Source organism: Ornithodoros turicata, chromosome 8 (assembly GCF_037126465.1).
Source record: "Ornithodoros turicata isolate Travis chromosome 8, ASM3712646v1, whole genome shotgun sequence".
NCBI classification, from domain to species: domain Eukaryota; kingdom Metazoa; phylum Arthropoda; class Arachnida; order Ixodida; family Argasidae; genus Ornithodoros; species Ornithodoros turicata.
In genome coordinates, this window is record NC_088208.1 from 30,739,910 (window position 1) to 30,759,792 (window position 19,883).

Below are 19,883 nucleotides of genomic sequence, written 5' to 3' on the forward strand. Positions count from 1 at the left end.
CGATTAGCGGAACTGTCTTGTTGTTCCTGTGCCGTAAGAGGAACTACCTACGCAATCAACTTACAAGTACCTCGGACGAATGGCTGGAATGAAGGCACCAAAACGTCTTATTTTATGTCCTACGTGCAACGATACGCTGGCCGAGGATTAAAGTCAACGGTGAGCACGGGTCTCAGTGCACGTCCTACAACGGTGCCAAGTGAAAGGGAAAAAAAAAAGGAGGTCCTGCCTCTCGAAAGCGCGCTCGAGACACGCTTTCAGACAGCAGATCGCCTTTCAAGTGCAGTTCACGGTAAAACGGCGATTCGCATACTACTATATCTGGCCTCAAGTGTTTGCGCACTGAATGAGGCAAAGCTTACACATTAGCGGCGCCGGAAACGTCAAAAGTATTCGCCTTGCATTTTGGTCGCATGTTAACTAACACCATAAGCAGAACGGGATGGTATGTATAGTGCTTGGATATAACAGCCGTGAGAACAAAGAATATTCCCTCCATCATTCGAGATCAAGATCACAACACATCATTCCACTTCAACTTCAAAACTCATCATTGGAATTCCCCTTCAAAGCCCATCATAGCCATATCGTTCCATCAACTTCACCATCACATCATATCGCAGCCCATCACTCAACACCCTCACTCTTAAAAATGAACTTCACCGCATGATATCGTTATCTGCCCTGATTTGTTGAAAACGAGAGGCGTACTCCTCCCGTTTTTAACGATAACGATATAACGATAACGACATAATTCGAGATGATGGCTGGCTAGGAGCGTGCTATGCGGTGAAGTTCATTGAAGACCTCACACAGCACAGACGATGGTAGGTTTCGAACACACCACCTCCCAGTCTTCAGCACGACCAACGAGCGGTTGCACTTACACCACTCGGCCATGTCGCTGGCCCTATAGAGTAACTCGAGAGTAATTCAATTACATTGGATATCTAACTTAATTACATTTTGGTTTCTGTAACTTTTCCCGTAACAAAAGTATTTTCTGAGTCATGTAACTGCAACTTCTTCTGACTATAACTTATGCAGCTCTGTTCGTTATGCCGAGCTCTGCTTTCGCCTATAACGCTATAACGTTATCGCTATAACGCTATATGGCCTATAACTAGAGCCATACTTTTTCGGGTATTATCTTTGCCAAATTCGGGGGTAATAATCGGGTCATACTTTCCATTTGAAAATTCGGGTGTATTCGGGTTAAATCCCGTTACGGCATATTCCGTCGTCAGGAATTCGGGTGTATTCGTTTTTCTTTTTTTTTTATTTATTTTTTTTTTTAATAAAACTTTGTCTTAACATGAAACTAATGTTTAGCAATGTTATCAAACTTTATTTTAATGCACGCTTATGAGTGTGCCACGCGACCCGGTTGTTTTCGGGTAGATTCGGGTTAAACCCGAGTTTTACAGATTTCGTTCGGGGGGTAAATATCGGGCGGATACGGGTTTAACCCTAAAAAGTCAGGCCCTACCTATAACTTACGCCTATCTCTGCTTTCGGAACAGTGCACTTGTTGAAAGCAGAGCAATTTCTCCACTTGAAGAGCGCTTGACCTTTCGCTGTGGCCTTCCCAAGGGCATCTCCGTACATGATGGCTCGCCATCGAATTCCGGGTGTCTGGCCTTCGGAAAGCCGCGACGCGCACCTGCCCGTGGCGCCCGGTCGAGACATCATTTGTCTCGCTTATATCTCGGCCCGTGATCGGATTGCCCATGCCGCTCTTTGATATACAAGCGACCCGCTTTATTAATAGCGCACTTGGGGCCCGTCAAAAGGCGTGTCCCAGTGGTGTTTGCTCCCCAAAAGTGGTCGCCGTAATTAAGTGGCGGGGTCGTCTCAGTGCCAATTACGCGCGCTAACTACGTGATGACAGTTCCGACAGCGCTCCATGAAAGGAAAAGCGTTACTGTTCCTTCTTCGAGCTGCTTGAGGGTTCCTTCGATAACCACGGGCACACTGACCCGTAAAGAGATGCTGCTTCGGTTTCATTGTTCCAGGGCTACAGCCGTGAGAACGGAAGTGATGGGCCTACGAAGTATACGGGGGGAGGGGAGGAAGGGGGTGTCCCAGGGGAGGACCTCAAGATTCCCGGTTACACAATCCCCTTAGCTCAATTGGTAGAGCCCTGGACCGGTAATCCAGAAGATGTGGGTTCGATCCCTACAGCTGGCTAACCTTTTCAGTGACTTTCATCTTTCATCGATGATATGCCGTGTTTAGAAACACGACATCACTATTGAACCACTCCAATTCGCGGGTTTTCGATGTCTGTCCAAGTCGTTTTAGAGAACGAAAGCCACATTATAGCAACCCTGAGGCTGGGAGGTGACGCCTGTTCGAATCCCCGCACCTGCTAGCTGTGCTGTCTGGCGTTTTCCGGCAGACTTTCCGAACGAATGTCGGGACAGTTCCCCCTGAAGTCGGCCCAGGACGCATACTAACCCCTCTGTCCCCCACTCCTTCCTGCTGTCCTCTCTCCATCTGTCAACCCTTGTACAACGCTCATAGTCACAGTTGCTTCGCGGCGCTCACAAGGAATTAAAAAAAAAACTAGCAACCGTTAGGCTTAGCACGGCGGACACGACAGTGCGGTACGTTGGCTAGTTGGCTATGTCCAGGTTAATCTAAGTTCGTCGTTCGTTTCCCTCTCCCAAATGCACTACCAAGGGTACGATTTCGAGAAAATTTGACCCCCCCCTCCCCCCCTGGCTACGTCATTGACATGAGCCGACATAAACTTTGATTTTCGTGTTTTCATGCGCCTCTACGAATGCGATTTATTAAATACGATTCATCTTTGATTTTTATAATAGGGTGATACTTTTTTTTCGATGAACGCATTCACGTAAGAAAAAAAAAAAGAAAGAGAGAGAGAGAGATGAATAACATTTAATTAATCTGTATGTCCGACGTCGCAGTTCTCTCCCCAAATTCGACCTCTGCACCAGTACCCCTTTTGAAAATAAATAAAAAATAATAATTTTTGGGCATTGTGCCAAATGCATTTAAATGCGGGCCATGGTTGGTGGTAAAACTGTTGGCCGCGTGATGGACGGACAGAACTACACGGTGCAAGAAAGGTGCCGCAGTCACTGACGTCAGCCACTTTCGTTGTTGATTACAGGGCGCACCTACTGGTCGGTCTTTTAATTTGAGCCACGGTCTTCGGCCACACATTTCAGCTGCTCTCCACGGGCTAAATATATATCCAACCTTATCTGTCGTCATCTGCTGACCACCTATGTTATGTGGCACCCTCTCTACTGATATCGTTTTGTGCTACTGCGCAACGCAGATTATACACGGAAGTAAGCAGTAAAGTATTCTTGTGTGTCAAAAGCCGTGATGATAAGCACACACGGGTGCTGGGCTCCGACATGTCATAAATGTACGAAAGTGGAGGAAGCATTTATTGCGGGGGAAGCAACCGCGGGTGAAAAAAAAAGAGAGAGAGAGAGAAATTGATTGCATTATACACAGGCATCAGGAAAGTGTCGAAATTAAAAGTTTCAACGTAGACTTTTGTATGAAAATGCCCATTAGGAACTCTTCGAGAACTCATTTAGCGCACACACACCACTCTCTCTCTCTATCTCGCACGATGCCTGGAGAGGGAACAAAATCTGTCCATGCGAAAAAAATCTGCGAACCTCACAGCTGCCCCTCATGAACGCCCTCATGGGTGTTCTCACACTCTGTTTGACTTCACTCACCATTCCACGCAAGATCACTTGCATATGTGGTTTCTTGATATTTTCGCTTTTGCTGATCTCTTGTTTGGGGACACAGCATTAGGGTCGTCTGCAACCATTTTCAACGGAGGTGGTGCCATGGTGCCATCTCGTGCGTCTCCCGAGAACTGAAAAGCAAACGCACATGCATGTGAGCACGAGCTACGTGAATGGAATGGATATCGAGCCGTAGTCGTCAGTAGGCTGCGGCGACCAACGCCAAATTGTGGGATTGCAGGGCGCAGCAATAGAGGGGCACCATCTAACATGAAACAAGAAAACAGCGTTAAAAAACACAGGACGAAGATGTAGACAGGACAAGCGCTACTCGATCCGAGGGGCATGTTCACTTCACTGTAATGCGAGGGTCACAACGCCTCGTGCTATTTGCTGCACTCATCAGTATGTCACGGACACTGAACACACTACAGGGTTATTCTAGCAAACGTTACACATTTCGATCGCATTGTAAAAATATAAGACTAGGTTTGGCCCATCCCAAACTTTGAGGACTGATATCCATTTATCTGAAGTTTCATTCGAATTTTTTGTAAGCGCTGTGGTCATGCAGAAAGAAAATTAAAAATAAAGCAAAATCTCGCCCCATGCATTTTCAATGGCCTATCCCACACAAACACCGCCATTTTTTCTTGTGTCTCCTTCACATTCACATCACGTCACACAGGTCACGCCTACAATGATGTGAGATAACGATTCTGGTGTTACCCACCAATCCTCGTGTTCCAGTCTTGTTCTGTATGCTGGTGCCACCTGTGTGTGGTGAAATGAAAATGAAGTGCGCACAGCAGAAAATGGCGACTTTTGAGTGAGATAGACCATAGAAAATGCATAGAGTGGAATTTTTCTTGATTTTTAATTTTTCTTCTACAGGACCATAATGCTCACAAAAAATTCCAACAAAACTTCAGACAAATGGCTACCAGTTTGCAAAGTTTGGTGTTGGATAAATCCCGTCTTCTATTTTTACGATGTGATCAAAATGTGTAACGTTTGCTAGACTAACCCTGTAGATGAAAGAAGGTTAATTTGGCCACGTACCATCAGGTGTGTTTGCAAATTCGAGGTACTGTGCATGCGTGTTTTTAAACTTTTCATCTTCGGCAACCGGAGACGCTCTACACCGTGTATTCATACGAGCGACACACTCACGGAAGATTCTAGCGGAAGAAGAAGCGAAAACACTGCTTACAGAGCCGAAGTTCTGTCCCGTGTTGCGTTAAGCATTCACACGGTGCGGAATATCGGGCGTGACGTACTGCGCATTTAAGCAGACGACACTTAGCAGACGACACCGTCAGCGTGTTTTCCTGTCGTCTGCTACGGAATATCTTGTGACTGTGCATAGCAGGATATTCCCCACGGTTAGCAGTGTACGTGAAGGCACGACGTTGAGCGCTCGCGCTCACGTGACAGCAGAAAGCTATGACGCTTTTCGCATCTTCCGCTTCTGTCGCTCGTGTGAATTAATACAGGGACACTTCCATATTTCTTTCATCAGAGTTCGAGCCCCGTGTGGAAAAAAGAGAAAAAGCTCACCTCACACAACGCACTTCCAACAGTGCGACCACGAAAACTGCACGACCGCATCACATGAGGGTCTGAGTTATGCGTATGGTTCCCGCTTTTGATTTCGAAGGAGGAAAAAAAAAAGAAGAAGAAGGCCAGACGACGTACGTTGCTCACTTTGACGAGGCTCTGGCTTTGACTTGGCCTAGCTAGTCAAATAGCCTGGCTAGCGGCTATAGATCAAGGTTGCCGACATAACTAACGCGACTGTCGATATTAGAGCGGCAAATGCGGCAAACACGCGGCTCCATGTGGACGATACAAGCAAATCATCCCAGTGTCGAACGAAACTCGCAAGTCTCTTGGAAAGTAGCTCCCAACAGTAACAGCAATTATCCCAAATTGAATTGTTATTTAATTACTTCGACTCAACTCCACGACCTCCACTAGCTTACCCTAGAATAACTAAGAATAACTTACTAGGAACATGCATTTCATGTTATCTTAATTGCAGCTAGCTTGCCACGATTTAATCATAACCAAGGAGGAGCTAGGCTCATCCGAAACCATTTCCGGGGCCCGTTATTTATCTTGCCGGTCCTGATCATAGTGATTCCAAGCAAAAAGGCTAAGACCCAGGGATTTTCCTAGCAGCCCCCTAATGCCCCCCATAAAATCTTGCAAACCCCCCAACTGCCTGCCAGAAAGGCCAAAAAAGCCAGAGCGCGACCCAATTAAAAAAATAAAATAAAAAAAAGGCCAGAGAAGCAGCAAATCATCGCACCCTTCCCCCCTACGGAAGCCTCCCCACATACTGAAAAGAAACTTCTGGGAATATCCCCGCAGGACACCCAGTTTTTTAATTCAGTGTTAGCGCCGCGAAGCAACTGTGGCTATTAGCAGCGTACAGACGTGGACAGATGGAGAGAGGACAGCAGGAAGGAGGGCAGTTAGTATGCGTCCTGGGCCGACTTCAAGGGAAACTGTGCTGACATTAGTCTGGAATGTCTGCCAGGAAAACCTCAGACAAAACAGCCAGTGGTAGTATTCAAGCCTGCCACCTCCCTGTCTTCAGCACGACCTTGGCGACAAGCTGACGCTTTAAACCGCTCGGCATTGCTGTCGGCAACACCTAGAGTGGCGTAGGTACCTCTGGTGGAGCAGTCGTCCCAGACAACCATCAATGTCCCCAGGACATCCCAGTTTGGTCATAACGTCCAGGTCCATGATGGATGTCCACTGGATATCCCCTGGATGTCCCAAAATATCCATAAATATCCTGGATTTATCCAGTGCTGACGTTGCGAGCTGGACGTCCCTTGGACGTCCTGTGGGTGTATAATATCAGACGTGTTGTGATACAGCCAATTAGGCTAACAGCTTTCATAACAACGAAGGTGTGGTGCACTCTGGTCGCAACCAACAACTACATGCGTAAAATAACATAGCGCAAGATTTTGTTGCGGGATCTTAGCAGCTATATTTTGATTGGCAGCCTGCGAGTAATATTACACCAGTTTCATTTACTCAATAGCTCCATAAAATAACGTGCATAGAACTACGACAGTGCCAACCGTATGCGAGCTAGATTCCCTGGGATCAAAATCAAAGAAACGTCCCCCGCCGTTCACTGCTGAGCGTCGTCTGCTGCATTAACTTGCACCGCCGCGCAAAAGCAGAAAGCGCCATGAGCATCGACAATAACGCACGTCATCATCATCATCATCCGCTCGCCACTGCAAACGCTCGCATTCCGTTGTGCAGTTTTAAGTTTCAAGGTGAGCCTATAATATGTGCAGTGACGCCGAAAGTTAAGGGTAAAAATATGTGTGCATGAAGGACCGTCGGGCTGCAGAAAAAACTCTACGATTTCGGCTAACGCTCTGACTACGCAACGCGATCAACACGAGTGTCGTGCGTCTTGATCCCGGAATCAAGATGAGGTCTTTATAGTAAACATGCTGAGTGGAGGTGATGATAATTGTGAGTCCTCAGTAGTTCTCCAATCATCCGTTGCAGGGGAGGTTGTGGAAACTTATTGTTCAACGTCAGAGAGTGCTGAACAGTTTGAAATTAAAAGTACTCAACGTGATTTCCAACACAGAAGAGAACCGAGCACGGTTGTACATGGTTCGTTCATGAGCGATGTAATGAAGTAAGTAATGATGTAAGTGATGTAAAGCATACTCCTACCAATGCCAGCATCTCGAATGACATCGTTCACGCCCGTGCGATGTTGAACATGGGAGGCGTACGCCTTTTTTGTACCACTTATGAATTTCATAATGGGTACAAAAAAGGCAGCGCCTCCGGTTTTCAACAAATCAGGGGCGAGAACTTTGTCATCCGGGATGGTGGTTGTCTAGGAGCGGGCTATCAGGTAGAGACCGTTTTTAAGCAAACAAAAAAACTTTGTCAAAAGCTGCACAAGTGTGCCTAGGAGGAAATAAGACTACCAAAAGGTACCAAACACAAAATGAATAAGAGTGTCAGCCCTGTGCTCCTTTCTACTGTTTTTTATTTATTTGGTGTGTTGTTACGTATGTGACATCTTCTGAACTTGCGAACTTCTGTCACATTTACAGGGTGTAGCTCTTTTAGCTTAACTTATGCCTACTATTTGCTGTGTTCTGCAGTTCACGACAAAAGTTAACGGAACACGTGAGCTGCATACTTTTTCTCTCGTGCGGCACCCAAGCGGTCTTCGGGAGCGGTAGAGTTCTTTGCTGAGACAGGCGTGGATGAGTGCGCTGCGAGGAACTCGCTACAGTAATTTCGGTATTGCTTCTATTGAACGTGCCCACGACGCCCATTGGATTTCACTGCAGTGCTCTCCATCAACGTGTGACTGAAATACTGTGTATGTAAGCTGTCATCTGGTCACGTCAGATATTTAATATGATCACAGCTATGTTCCCTAAAGATTAATGTGTTTAGAACATATGTAATGCTTCTTCGCTTTTTAATTTGGGAAACACACTATCGTGTTTTCACTATGACTTATTTTTATGTCCCCAGTAATACCTGGGAGCTCCCAGTCTTCACAAACTTTCAGTGACGTGGTGTTGCAGAACACTGCAGTGGTTTCGAATTCACTTCGCAGGCACTATAGTGAGAAGCAATACCGAAACTACCGCAGTATGTAGCTTGCAGCCCGCTCATCTACGCCTCTCAAACAATGACCGCGCTCAAACTCACCTGCTTCTGTCTGCCTCTCGAGTGTCTTGGCGGAGAAAAAAAATGCGCAGCTCGCTTATTTCGTACACTTCTGTCAGGACCTGTACCATTTTCGGAAAAATGTAATGCTGTTGGTTAGCACGTACATACTTTGTTTCTAGCATTCGATATGCAACGGGCAAGACAGCTATGCAAGGTGTGCCTGGGATATTGTTTCACATGAAGTGTTGGCAGTGTGTAACTGTGATATACCTGTACCCTATTTCTTTGAGTCTAGGCATACAACTCCCTCCTCAGTCATAAGAAAGTAGCTGCAATTATTGTTTTGCTAAAAGCACCAAGAGTGGCTGTGATAAATTATGTGTCGATATGAATAGTTCAAGTACGGTATGTGTACAGAGGATGCTGCACGAGAGAGTGACCATCAATTGTTGCAAGAAAACAACGAGAGATAAAAATTGAAAATATTCTGCATTACACTTGTGAAGGTTTTTGCTCCCAAACAGGGGTTTTCTATGGGTGTCCCTCGTTAATTAATGTGATTAGCGCAATGGAACTAAAAAAATTTCCAAGAAAAGGTAACCTTTTTGCATTAGTTAGAAGACCCATAGTCACAACACACCATTTCAGTCACAAATACAGGATGTTTCGCAAACGTTTCTACAAAAATTTGGCACCCAAAAACACCCAACAACCGCCTGAAAAACCTTTCCGTGACAAAATATTGAGTTCAAGATAATTACTCTAATTATTGAGGTACACTGATGCAAACCTCCTGTTTGGGTGGCAAAAAGCTTCATAAGTGTTGTGCAATAGGTTTCCAATTTTTATCTCACGTAAATTTTTTAAAAAATAATGAAGGGTGACTCTCTCGTGCAACATCCTATACATATGACGACAAACGTTTCATAAATGTTGCTCCACTGTGATTTGCTGCGTACCTTGCAAACTCCTCAATAAATTGTTTTTCAATATATATTTAAACTCTCTTTCCATTTGTATTGTTACACATGCAAGCACCAGAAACTGTCAGGGAACAGATTAACGCGTGCCATTATTTCCTTGTACGTTGCAGTAGATTATAGCAGTTTGGGATGCTGCCTCTGCACGCATAGGTGCAGGAGCATTAATGAAATACACGAAATATAGGTCCCATATAGCGTAGGTAGCAACATCCTGGTTCAGTCCTACAAATGTCATATATGACGTCTTGTGGACAAACAGGGGACGTCCATGGATGCACCTTTGACCGTCCAGCAGACGTCTACAGGACGTCCTGAGGAGTTTTGTGGATGTCCTCAGGACATCCATATGTCCAGAGATGAATGTCCAGAGGATGTCCTAAAGACATATATGGTTGTCTGGGGTGCTAGCCAAGCACAGTACAACATGCCCAAAACATCAACCCAAGCCAATGTTCTTCCGAGCGTGTTCCACTCAATCTCTCGATCTTATTACTCAAATCGTTTGAGGGAACAGGAAGCAAAAAAATAAAAGAAAGTTGCCTTTTCTAACAAGCATCATTGAAGATCATGTTCGACGGCACGCGTACTTCCGAGGTTAAGTCGCCATCCCTCACGAGTGCTGTGTTGTGATACAGACCCTTTTCTTGCAGTTTTACTTGACAAAGGCCTGCTCCTTGCAGCTAGTTGGTTGTGGTCTAGCTGAATCATTGTGAACGAGGACAGTACAACAAGGACAGTACAGAATGAGGAACATACAGAAAACTGACAGGGGCAAGCACCTCAGCTGAAGCAAGGTGGTGCTCGCATTTATGTTTCATTGTGAGTCACCATGATTCTGCCTGCTACCTTTTCTATGACTGCCTCTTGGTACAATGCAAGAGATGTCTGAGTATGACACCACAATGAAAAACAATCGACAGGCTGCATGAGCCACTTCAGCAACTGCTGCAGTGAAATGTTTTAATATCGGCTACCACGCTGAACCAGTTAACAACATACAACCACAGAGAGAGAAGTACAGAACACTGCTATACACACACGTATGCTACAGCGAAAAGCTTTCAAAAATTTCTTCACAGGGCACAGTGCATGAGCAAGTACAGATGTGTGTACAGATCGTTGAACACTAGCGTGTGCACACTGTTTCCGTTTATGATTGTCATTAATTCACGTTTGCACGCCGAGCAAAATATTTGTGCGCACTTTGTGAATATGTTTGTTTGATTGCCTGCTGCTCAGTATGTAATTACTCTGCACATTGTATGAGCTACGAAAAATATTGAAGGTTTCGGCTCCGCATTTGCTCCAGTTCTGCAAGCGTTACTAGCCAAGCCACGCACATGATGCACAACGTGGAACACAGACAGACAGCATTACAAACTGACACATTCATAAGCTGTCGAGCTTTCCTATATACACGACGATACATTAAGACGACGCATTCGTGGACAATATTCCGAGGTTACGCTTAGTTCCAAGTTTTCCACAGATGAATAGACTTATTAGCAATTAGACAAGTGGCGATTATTTCTATGCGAAATGCACGGGGACTCAAAGCTTCGTAGCAGTCAGTAAACAATATGCTCCAAACCAGGGTGTCTACCAACCTGGAAAACCAGGAATTATCGGGGGAATTTTGATGCAACTGGAAAACTCAGGGAATTGCCAGAGAACTTGCCAAAAAAGCAGCAGAAGTCAGGAAAAATCGCAGTCAAATCCCGTGATGATGTGCAGCAAATTACGAGCATCAATCAGCGGTTGAGCAGCCACTCTGCACCAATGTTGCCGCGACTAGCAGTTCGCCAATATGACAAGTTCAGAGGCAGAAAAGTAGAGCAACCTTACTAATACTTAATAAATGATCTGTTTTATGAGGGATCTGTATCGAAACATAGCAGCAGGTACCAAGTTCCATTTTGTTTTGGTCAGGTAATTTGAAGGATGCAATTTGGTAGACACCCTGCAAACTGGACACTGAAGAATGCTACTTAAACACCTAACGGGGATATGAAAATAAGGTTGCTCGAAAGTAAACAGGGGAAGGAAAGCACATGCTGATGATGCACCAGTGGCATTTATAATCTAATGGCAAGTTTTATATCCTTTACGCAAGAGTGGTAGGAGCCAAGCAATGCACACAATATCATGGCATGCATGTGCATGCCTTGGCATAAAGTACAGTCTGAAGTGAAGAAGTGTAGAAAAATTCCACAGGGGCTGTGTGAACAAATTATAGGTGCTGGTTGGAAGAGAGCCTGAGCAAGGGCAACCCCATAGTGTACTAGAAGAAGTATATAGTGCCCCTACATTGGGCGTGGCTTGCAGTTACGGACTACCTTAACTACGCTATGCTAATTCGTTGCCGTTCCAGAGAAGAAAAGTTGGCAAGTTTAGGCAGATCAAATCCTTGACTAATGTTCAGAAGGAGGAGGAGGGACATTCCATTTTCAGGTAAAATATACAGGGTGTCTGCTGTAACGTGTCCTTGAATTATATAAAAAAATCTAAACATTGTACAAGGATCCCGTTTCCTGCATTGGTTTTTGTCGCACTTCTGTCACCAGGAAAGACAGATTTTGTCAATTTTCAACTGCCATAGATTGAATTTTTTAAAACTGATCTGACTGATTCATAAAGTCAACCCCACATTTTTCCAATGGAAATGGAAAGTGCATGCTCGATTTACCCCGAAACATCACTGAAGGCATCCAGCACCACAACGGAAACACAAAGAAAAAATATTTCAAAAAGCGCCGGAAGTTGCCGGGTGTGCACTGTGCATATTTCAGCGCCATACGGGCCGTCGTCCCTTCACCCCTTTCACATTCCTTCGCCGCGATTCTCCTTCAGAGATATGGAACGACAGAAGCGTCAGATGAAAATGAAGATGTGGCCTTATCAGTGGCATCAGATTTTGTGCGGCAAAGCAATTTTTCTATGTAATTCAGGGACACGTTGCAGCAAACACCCTGTATACAAACATGGCCTGTATTAGGATGAGGAGAAATTGCACTTGCATTGAGATTTTGTCCACTTGGCACGTGTTATAAATAAAGCCTGCCAAAGTCATTGCAAAAAATGCAGCCGTGATTGTCCACATTTTAAAAGCCATACTGGTTACTGGCATGAAAGGGAACAGAGCAAAAACACACAGATGCATAACATTATTGCACAGACACATGCTCACAATGATGTACTCTGTAAATATAATTTCCTCGCTATTGATTGCACACACTGTTAGATAACTACAACTGCGAACACTTGCTAAAGTACATAGGCATTTCATCTCCTTCAGCTTTGATTGTCTGTTTTCTGTCCTTCTGCCACAACTGATCTGGCTAAGATGGAGGGATTGCTGTTGAAACTGCAGCAGCTACGTTTTTCCCAGGGAAATATGCATTCGTCTAACCTAGTGAATGTGTTATAAATCCCTAATGGAATGCGTTGAGCACTGATTACTAAAATTTACACCTGAACAGGCGGTTGCAATAACGACATTGCTTGATATGGTTCTCTGATGTGCATGTGAAATCGCATTTCAGCTTAATTAGTTCAATGTCTTGGTTAACTTAAATATTCGACATGGTCATGTTAATGCATTTCACCATATGCTATATCAAAAAGCTAATTATTTAAAAAATGTAATTCAAACTTGCCCACAAATTAACCTTTCATTACATATGCTACTTGTCAGGTACAGATGTTTCACATGCCTCGGAGCATTACATGACGGTCACATAGATGCAGGCAAGCCACATTTCACTGCAGATTTGGCTCTGCTATCTTGCTGCATTATTACATCCAACTGTCCAGATGTATGTACTAAGTCTATGCCCAGAAACACATCAAAATAACATATAAAACAACTTACTTATCAAATAACATCTCATAGAATAAAGACTGCGTATCTGCAGACTTATATCACCTGTGATGGCAGCACGAGTGCACAAATCTTACGTCACCGCTACGTCAGAGATACTTTCGACAAAAGAACAAGAGTACATAGTAACCATAAGAACTGTTAGATAAGAAATTTGCGTTACACTCTTGTCTGAACAAGAGTTTGACCCCCTCTTCGCAATGAAGTTCAAAACTTGAACAGCCTTCAAGGCAGACAACAACTCTGAGATCAAACATTTGCATTATCAACGCTATCATAAAATCTCAATTGTGCTGTATAAAAACTGAGCTGTAGATTGCAAAGCAGCCATTCGTTGTCAGAAGCATAATTATGTTCCTTGTTCAAAAAGGCCCGCTCTTGTCAACCCCTGCTTCTGGAATGTATATTGCACTTTTGAGTGTCAGTCTTACCCAAGTGATTGGCACCAGAAGTCCAGCACAACATTTGAGATTAACACGGTGAGTAACAGTGAGATCGTAACAGCTAAGTACAGTTATGTTCTTTCTCAACAGGCACAGAGATACACATGAACGAGACGACGACAAATATTTGAAACAACGGAGGCAGCAGCGCATGATGTCGAATGAGCTTCCATCGATCCTTAAGCTGTCATTTGAAAACACATTCCACGCCTTGCATTTGAAAACACATTGCACATTTTACCTCGGGCACGCACGAGACTTATGTCTCATCCTGCCATTTGCACATCAAGTGCATGTTGCACATGAGTAAACAGCTAATGCTTCGCTTAGGTTTCGAGAAAAAGAAATCTGTTTAGTAACCGTAAACGTCAATGCGTTTCTATGAAGCATTAGAAACGTTTGTGAACACCACATATGTAACAATTGAATATGTGTCTGTTTGTATGTCAGCCTACTAGACCTACTAGATTATAGCGACCATGTCATGATTGGCAGATTCAATGAGGAGCCCGTCCGCACGATCCGCTAGGGGCGCTACTCATCGGCCCACGAGATCTGCATCATGATTGGACGATGGAAATTTGAATTTTGAACGCGCAGAAGCGTATGTACGACTACCATAGCAGACGACAGCAACAGCTCCTATGAGAACGCGTAGAATGATGATGATAATCAACTTTAGAAAGAGGCATTGCCTGTGGGACATTCACCGCTTGTACAGAAATGCTAAGGTAAGCTAAAGCGCAGAGCATTGTAGAAATTGCGGAAGCAATAACTGGTACCTGATGAGTAGCGCCACCGCTAGCCTCCAAATGCGGCGCTGGGAAGGGGTCCACATGATATGGTCGCTGTAATCTAGTAGGGCATGGTTTCAGCCTCGGAACAGTTACTTTCCAGCATATGTAAGTTGAGGGTAACAGCCATTAACATTACATATCCGTAGTCCTTGAAGTGATTTGTAGCTGCATAATTCTTTTTTTCTACGGGTATTTCGACTAGTCGCAGGAAATTTACCCGTGTTTTCGCTCGAGCGTTGGTAATTTCCTATCTACAGAAAGAAAGTTCCCGACAGAGGCCCACTGAGTGAAGTAGCAAGGAATGTTACTGATAGCTGCACAGTCCAAAATAACATGTTAGACGTCAAACACACCAAATCACACTGAACGGCTAACATCAGGTGCGAGACATGTTGACTGACTGATGGCCACCAAGCACTATTATAAGAGTGTAAAACTCAGGTTTTATCCTCGGGGGGACCCCATAGCAACCCATGCACGGATTCTTGTTTTCCAACAACCGGGTGCCTACAGCGGAACACACAAGATTGTTCGGCTGCATCATGTTTCTCACTGAACATGGATCTCTGTCTCTGTCATTTTGTAGCTTGTCGCTTTGTGGTCGAAAGTCAATCAACTTATACTATAAAGCCAGTTACCTAATTAAGATATTTAAAAGAAAATAACATTTTGTAATGCAGGGCTGCGACACTGTGGGAAGATGTTTCATATCATCGTGCGGGAACTGTGAAGTGCCTTAATATCACAAAAAATAATTTTCTCGCTTTTGAGGTTAACCTCAAAGCTTCCATGGCGCCCATACAAAGGCGTCACCAGTGGATATTCGTGTAGCAGTGCCAGCAGATCAGTGGAAGAGTGGGAAGAGATGTAGGGTAAGCCAGGGTATCATGAGGGCAGTGGCCAGGTTTGTAATCAGGTTGACTGAATGATTGTCGAGAATAGCGACGCCAGAAACGTGTTTGACGCCTGGCCTCGGTTCTTCCACTATGCGCCCTGTTGATGCATCTACACCTGTGAAAAGTGTGATGCATTCTGGTCACTCTTGAATAAGAAAATAAGTCGGATATCTCTCTATGAATAAACATAGATTCGTTCTGTTGTTCTGAGGAAAAAATGCCTCCGTTGACAAGGCTCTGCTATCTAAACCAAGCCCTGCAGCTTGTTCGTCACCTGCCAAATCGTTTTGTCACAGAGGCAGACATTTCCAGAACTGTTGATGTTTTGTTCTGTGTCACTGAAGGTTATATAGAGAAGGATAAAAATAATTGAGCACTCTGCAAACACTGAGACTCTAACGGACAGATTGTGCACTTTGTGAATCGACTACTGGTACCATGCAAGCACAGTACATGAAACAAGAAATTACCTGTATAAATTTTGTAAAATAAGTATACAGCTGCTTATGCATACAGCCCTATGTTTCAGGGCAAAACCTCTTTTTACTCCCCGATTCGTGTCATCGCCACTTGGGGCAAAAACCAAAGGACCACAAACCAAAGTTCTAAAGAGGAAATCCAGCCACCAATACAGGCACTGGAGAACGCTAAGCATAGCCACTCAGCATCTCGTGTTCGGCCGAAACGCGAGAGGTGCATTTTTTAAAAAATTTTCGCCAGAAAATCTGCTTTTCCACACAATGTCACCAGATTTTATACCTCCTGAAATAAATCTCTATTTTTGACCCCGATTTAAAAAAATACATAAATAAAACTCCAAAACGTAAGGACCTGCCTGTACAAATATACGGCTGCTTACAGAAGTACATATAAGTCTTCTTCAGTGTGGAATTGATCCACCAGCTTGCCCACATCTATGCCATTTTGTTATAAGGACCCTAACACATTTTTGAAGTGTGGAATGTAATACAAATGTCGTGCAACAACACGTTTTTCCGTGGAGCGCTTCTCTAATGCGAGCTTTTAACGCCAGGACTTTCTGTAGGCTGCTTGCTGCTAATAACAACACTGGGCAGGTGCGTTACCTGTATATTGGAGGGTGGCACCAAGGACGGAATCGATGAAGGAGCCCAGAAGACCAGCTGCGGCTCCTGCCACAACAAGGGGCCACTGCGGTGGGCTGTCCACGAGGGTATCCCTGCTGACGCACAGCAGAAGTGTCAAGTAGTAGACAGATCCCACCAGGGCTCCCCCCAAGGCACTGAATACCGTGCCAGTTAGGGACACTCCGCCATTGGTACCTACATTGCATTACCAGAGAACAATGAGAACAGCGCATGTAGCTATCACCATGATATAACTAGGGCCTGACTTTTTCGGGTTTTATTTTTGGCCAAATTCGGGGGTAAATATCGGGTGATATTTTTCATTTGAAAATACGGGTGATTTTTTTTTGTTGAATAAAAATTTGTCTTAACATGGAACTAATGTTTAGCAATGTTATCAATTGCTTTTGCTATCAATATCTTTTGGGGCCTGAGCCCCCCCGGAAATTTCCCAGGGGGGGGGCATGCCCTCTCCGGGAGGTCAACCCAGCTGACGCTCAAGATGAACGTCTCGAGGGATATCCGAAGAATTGCGTGTTTCGTGCGAGTGACCATGAAGATCCTGTGAAAATTTGCCTCACAATGTCACAACGCTGAATTCCCGACGCCCTTCTCGGACTATATGTATAAAAAAAAAAAAGCGGGGGTGGGGGGCGTTGAGTCCCGGCCCCCTTCCAGCAGATTGGAAGCTCTCAGCCTATGCTCTGTGGTATGCGTACAATCAGTGGAAACATTTTTCGGGAGGGGCAGAACCACAGGCTGTGGTGCTCGTTACGACATCCGCCGTAATACTGATACTGAACTTAACCCTCCCTGTCCCTGATGTAGTGGAGACGTAAAATCAAGCAGAATCAAATCAATCAAACCTTTAGGCACCCTGCGGAAGGTGGTGACCAGGTAGGGGTCGCCGTTTGCGCACACTGTGCCCAGCTCTGATGCCCATGTGTCACCGCAGCTTTCTGCCAATGCAGACATCACCCCGAGAGCAAGCATGGAGCCCAGCCAACTGTGCCTGGGATTGATCACCTTCTCTCCTACACCACACTCCAGTACGTACAGCAGAGCCAGCTCTGTTGCCACGCCCCCATTACAAAGAACTTGCACCCAGTTTCGTTGACCTCCTGAAGCACAAAAGGAAATAGGAATTAATGGGCAACAGTGGACAGAAGCTGCATGCAGCTACATTACAGTTTCTGCGTGTTCACACAAGCGACATTCCCCAGAATACTCTGACGGAAGATGCGCAAAACGTCATCAGCTATCGTGCTGCCACGTGAGGGTGAGTGCTCGATGTTGTGTCTTTTCGTGCTCTTCTAACCATGGGGAATGTCCTGCGGCTCAGCCACACGATATTCCATAGCAGACGACAGGGCTGAGGGTGTCTTCTGCTGTGTGGGCAGTACATCACTCCCGATATGTCGGTGCTGTACGAATGCTCAGCATAAGACGAGGCAGAACTTCTGCACGTTCTTTTGTTTTCTTTTCTTTTTCTTTTTTTTTTGCGGTGACAAAATGCGCTTCTGTACATCCCACAATGCAATCACCTGTTCATAAAATTACATGCACATGTGTCGCAAAGGTGCCGTCATAGTACCTTAATAAAAGTGTACCTGAGATCAGTGTAGCAGTTTCTGTGAGCTGCTTTTAAAGTGTTCAATGTGGGACGTTCCTGATTTTCTTCGCACCTCTACAAAGTGGACAGTGAACACTGAGGGCATAAAAGTTACTGCTTACCTTCTTTGAACTCGGGTTCAAACTTTCTCTTCCTGGCACTTCTGTATTTGGTTGCTTTAGAGGAGCTAACAAAGAAGGTGACAAGGGCGGCCAAGAAGGAATAATTGCTAAAAGTGAGCACAAAACCTAGGCCAAACCCTGAAAATAAATGCAACACGTGATTAGTGCCCATGTGAAAAGAGGCTCACACTTTTTCATGTATTTTTTGGGGAGTGCGGGTAGTATTTAGATAATGTGTACGGCCTTAACTCCACACTGTTTTGAGACACAGCCCTGCACGCAACGCCTAATGTTACGATTGTGAAGTGTGCAGGGACTGCACTTAAACTGGGACTTTGGGTAAAATATTTTTTTTTTTTTTTCCTTTCCTTTTCCTTTATTATCAATTTAAATGTAAATACAATGTAGGGATATGCCAAAAAGCGGCAAAGTAGCCGCTTGACTGGGGCATTATCCCGTATGGATGCTGTTGTGGCAGCTGCAACAGTGTAAAAATATAGAAGGAGAAAACAAACGAAATACAAGTATAAGAAAAGGTACAAAGAAGCACTGTACAATACATGTTATGCGCTGGTCAAAAATAAGCAAAAACATACATCAGTGGGTCATGTAATAACAGCCTCAGGTTGACTGGACAAATAATGCTCGCAATGAGGATCGTGAGAGTGTCTGAATATTAATATTTTGCCTATGGTAAAAATTAAATGTGCTTGGGAGAGTGTATGATAATGATTGATGACCGTAATTTGTTCGGTATAGTGGTATTTTTAACAGGTGGCTGTGACGCGAATACGGCGGAAACCACTCAAGAGGGATTAATGAGAGCATACATTCGTTGTTATGTTTAACTGCTGATAAGTAAGCCTATAATGCCTAATATGCTGCGGTAATTCAATTCTTCGCATGCGGTTTGGATCTACAGGCATAAATCCTCCATTCCAGTGTGGAGGGATTATTAGAGACGTATACCTGTTTCATTACACACCAGTACTTGGAGGAGTGCATGCACTATATACACACCTGTTAGGGCACCAGATAAATTCAAGCTTCGTTTTCGGTAACCCCAGACTGCGAAGGCAAGTGGGACGAACAACGATGTAAACCAACGTAATGGACTAGGCGGTACCACATCTGCAGTAAAAATGAAAACAGCACAAAAGAGTTTGAGCAAGCGGTTCATGAACCACTTCTTACGACGACTCACTATGATGTACGTCGATTCGTAAGATTCGGCAGATTAAGAATTACTCATAAGAGAACAATTCCTTTACATGCATAAACGAGCCATCTGCAATGATCTCGTACGACTATTACACACCTTCGGAGTACCAGGAAGAGATGACCGATGTCGTCCAAAATACCAAAGATATCGGTAACGTAATGGCAAGAAGTCCAACTAAAATCATTCTTCCCTTATCGAATGAACAACAAGCATGTCCTTAATCTATAGACCGGTCACTGATAACATAACTTAGGGATTACACATCAAAAACCAAACTACGCGCTTACAAACACAGTCCTAGAGACAGCATCCTTGTTTTGTTTTCACGGCACCGGAAACGGAAAACGTGAATCGCGGCGGCGCGATGCCGCGTGCGCTGCAGCTTGC

General features: G+C 44.6%; 2 protein-coding genes across 3 annotated transcripts in view; both read right to left on the bottom strand.

Moving 5' to 3' along the window:
• Positions 1-3,770, bottom strand: part of LOC135366928 (activating signal cointegrator 1 complex subunit 2-like) — a 119,663-nt gene extending 115,893 nt beyond the window's left edge. Inside the window, exon 1 of the mRNA XM_064599925.1 lies at positions 3,732-3,770. Within this exon, the coding sequence (XP_064455995.1) occupies positions 3,732-3,755 (24 nt within the window). The 5' untranslated portion in view covers positions 3,756-3,770. The remainder of the gene's footprint in view (positions 1-3,731) is intronic.
• Positions 3,738-19,866, bottom strand: LOC135366931 (transmembrane protein 19-like). Of its 2 annotated transcripts, none has more exons than XM_064599931.1 (6): positions 19,593-19,866; positions 19,295-19,405; positions 18,275-18,412; positions 17,407-17,661; positions 16,520-16,735; positions 3,738-3,877 (listed from the first exon to the last, which is right to left on the bottom strand). In XM_064599931.1, the coding sequence occupies exons 1-6, from the start codon at positions 19,678-19,680 to the stop codon at positions 3,810-3,812; spliced, it is 876 nt and encodes a 291-aa protein (XP_064456001.1). In that variant the 5' UTR covers positions 19,681-19,866; the 3' UTR covers positions 3,738-3,809. The 2 variants fall into 2 exon arrangements, with proteins under 2 accessions (XP_064456001.1, XP_064456000.1); XM_064599930.1 differs by lacking the exon at positions 3,738-3,877 and adding an exon at positions 12,506-15,549 and having other exon boundaries at positions 19,593-19,861.
• Between the last annotated feature and the right edge of the window lie 17 nt (positions 19,867-19,883).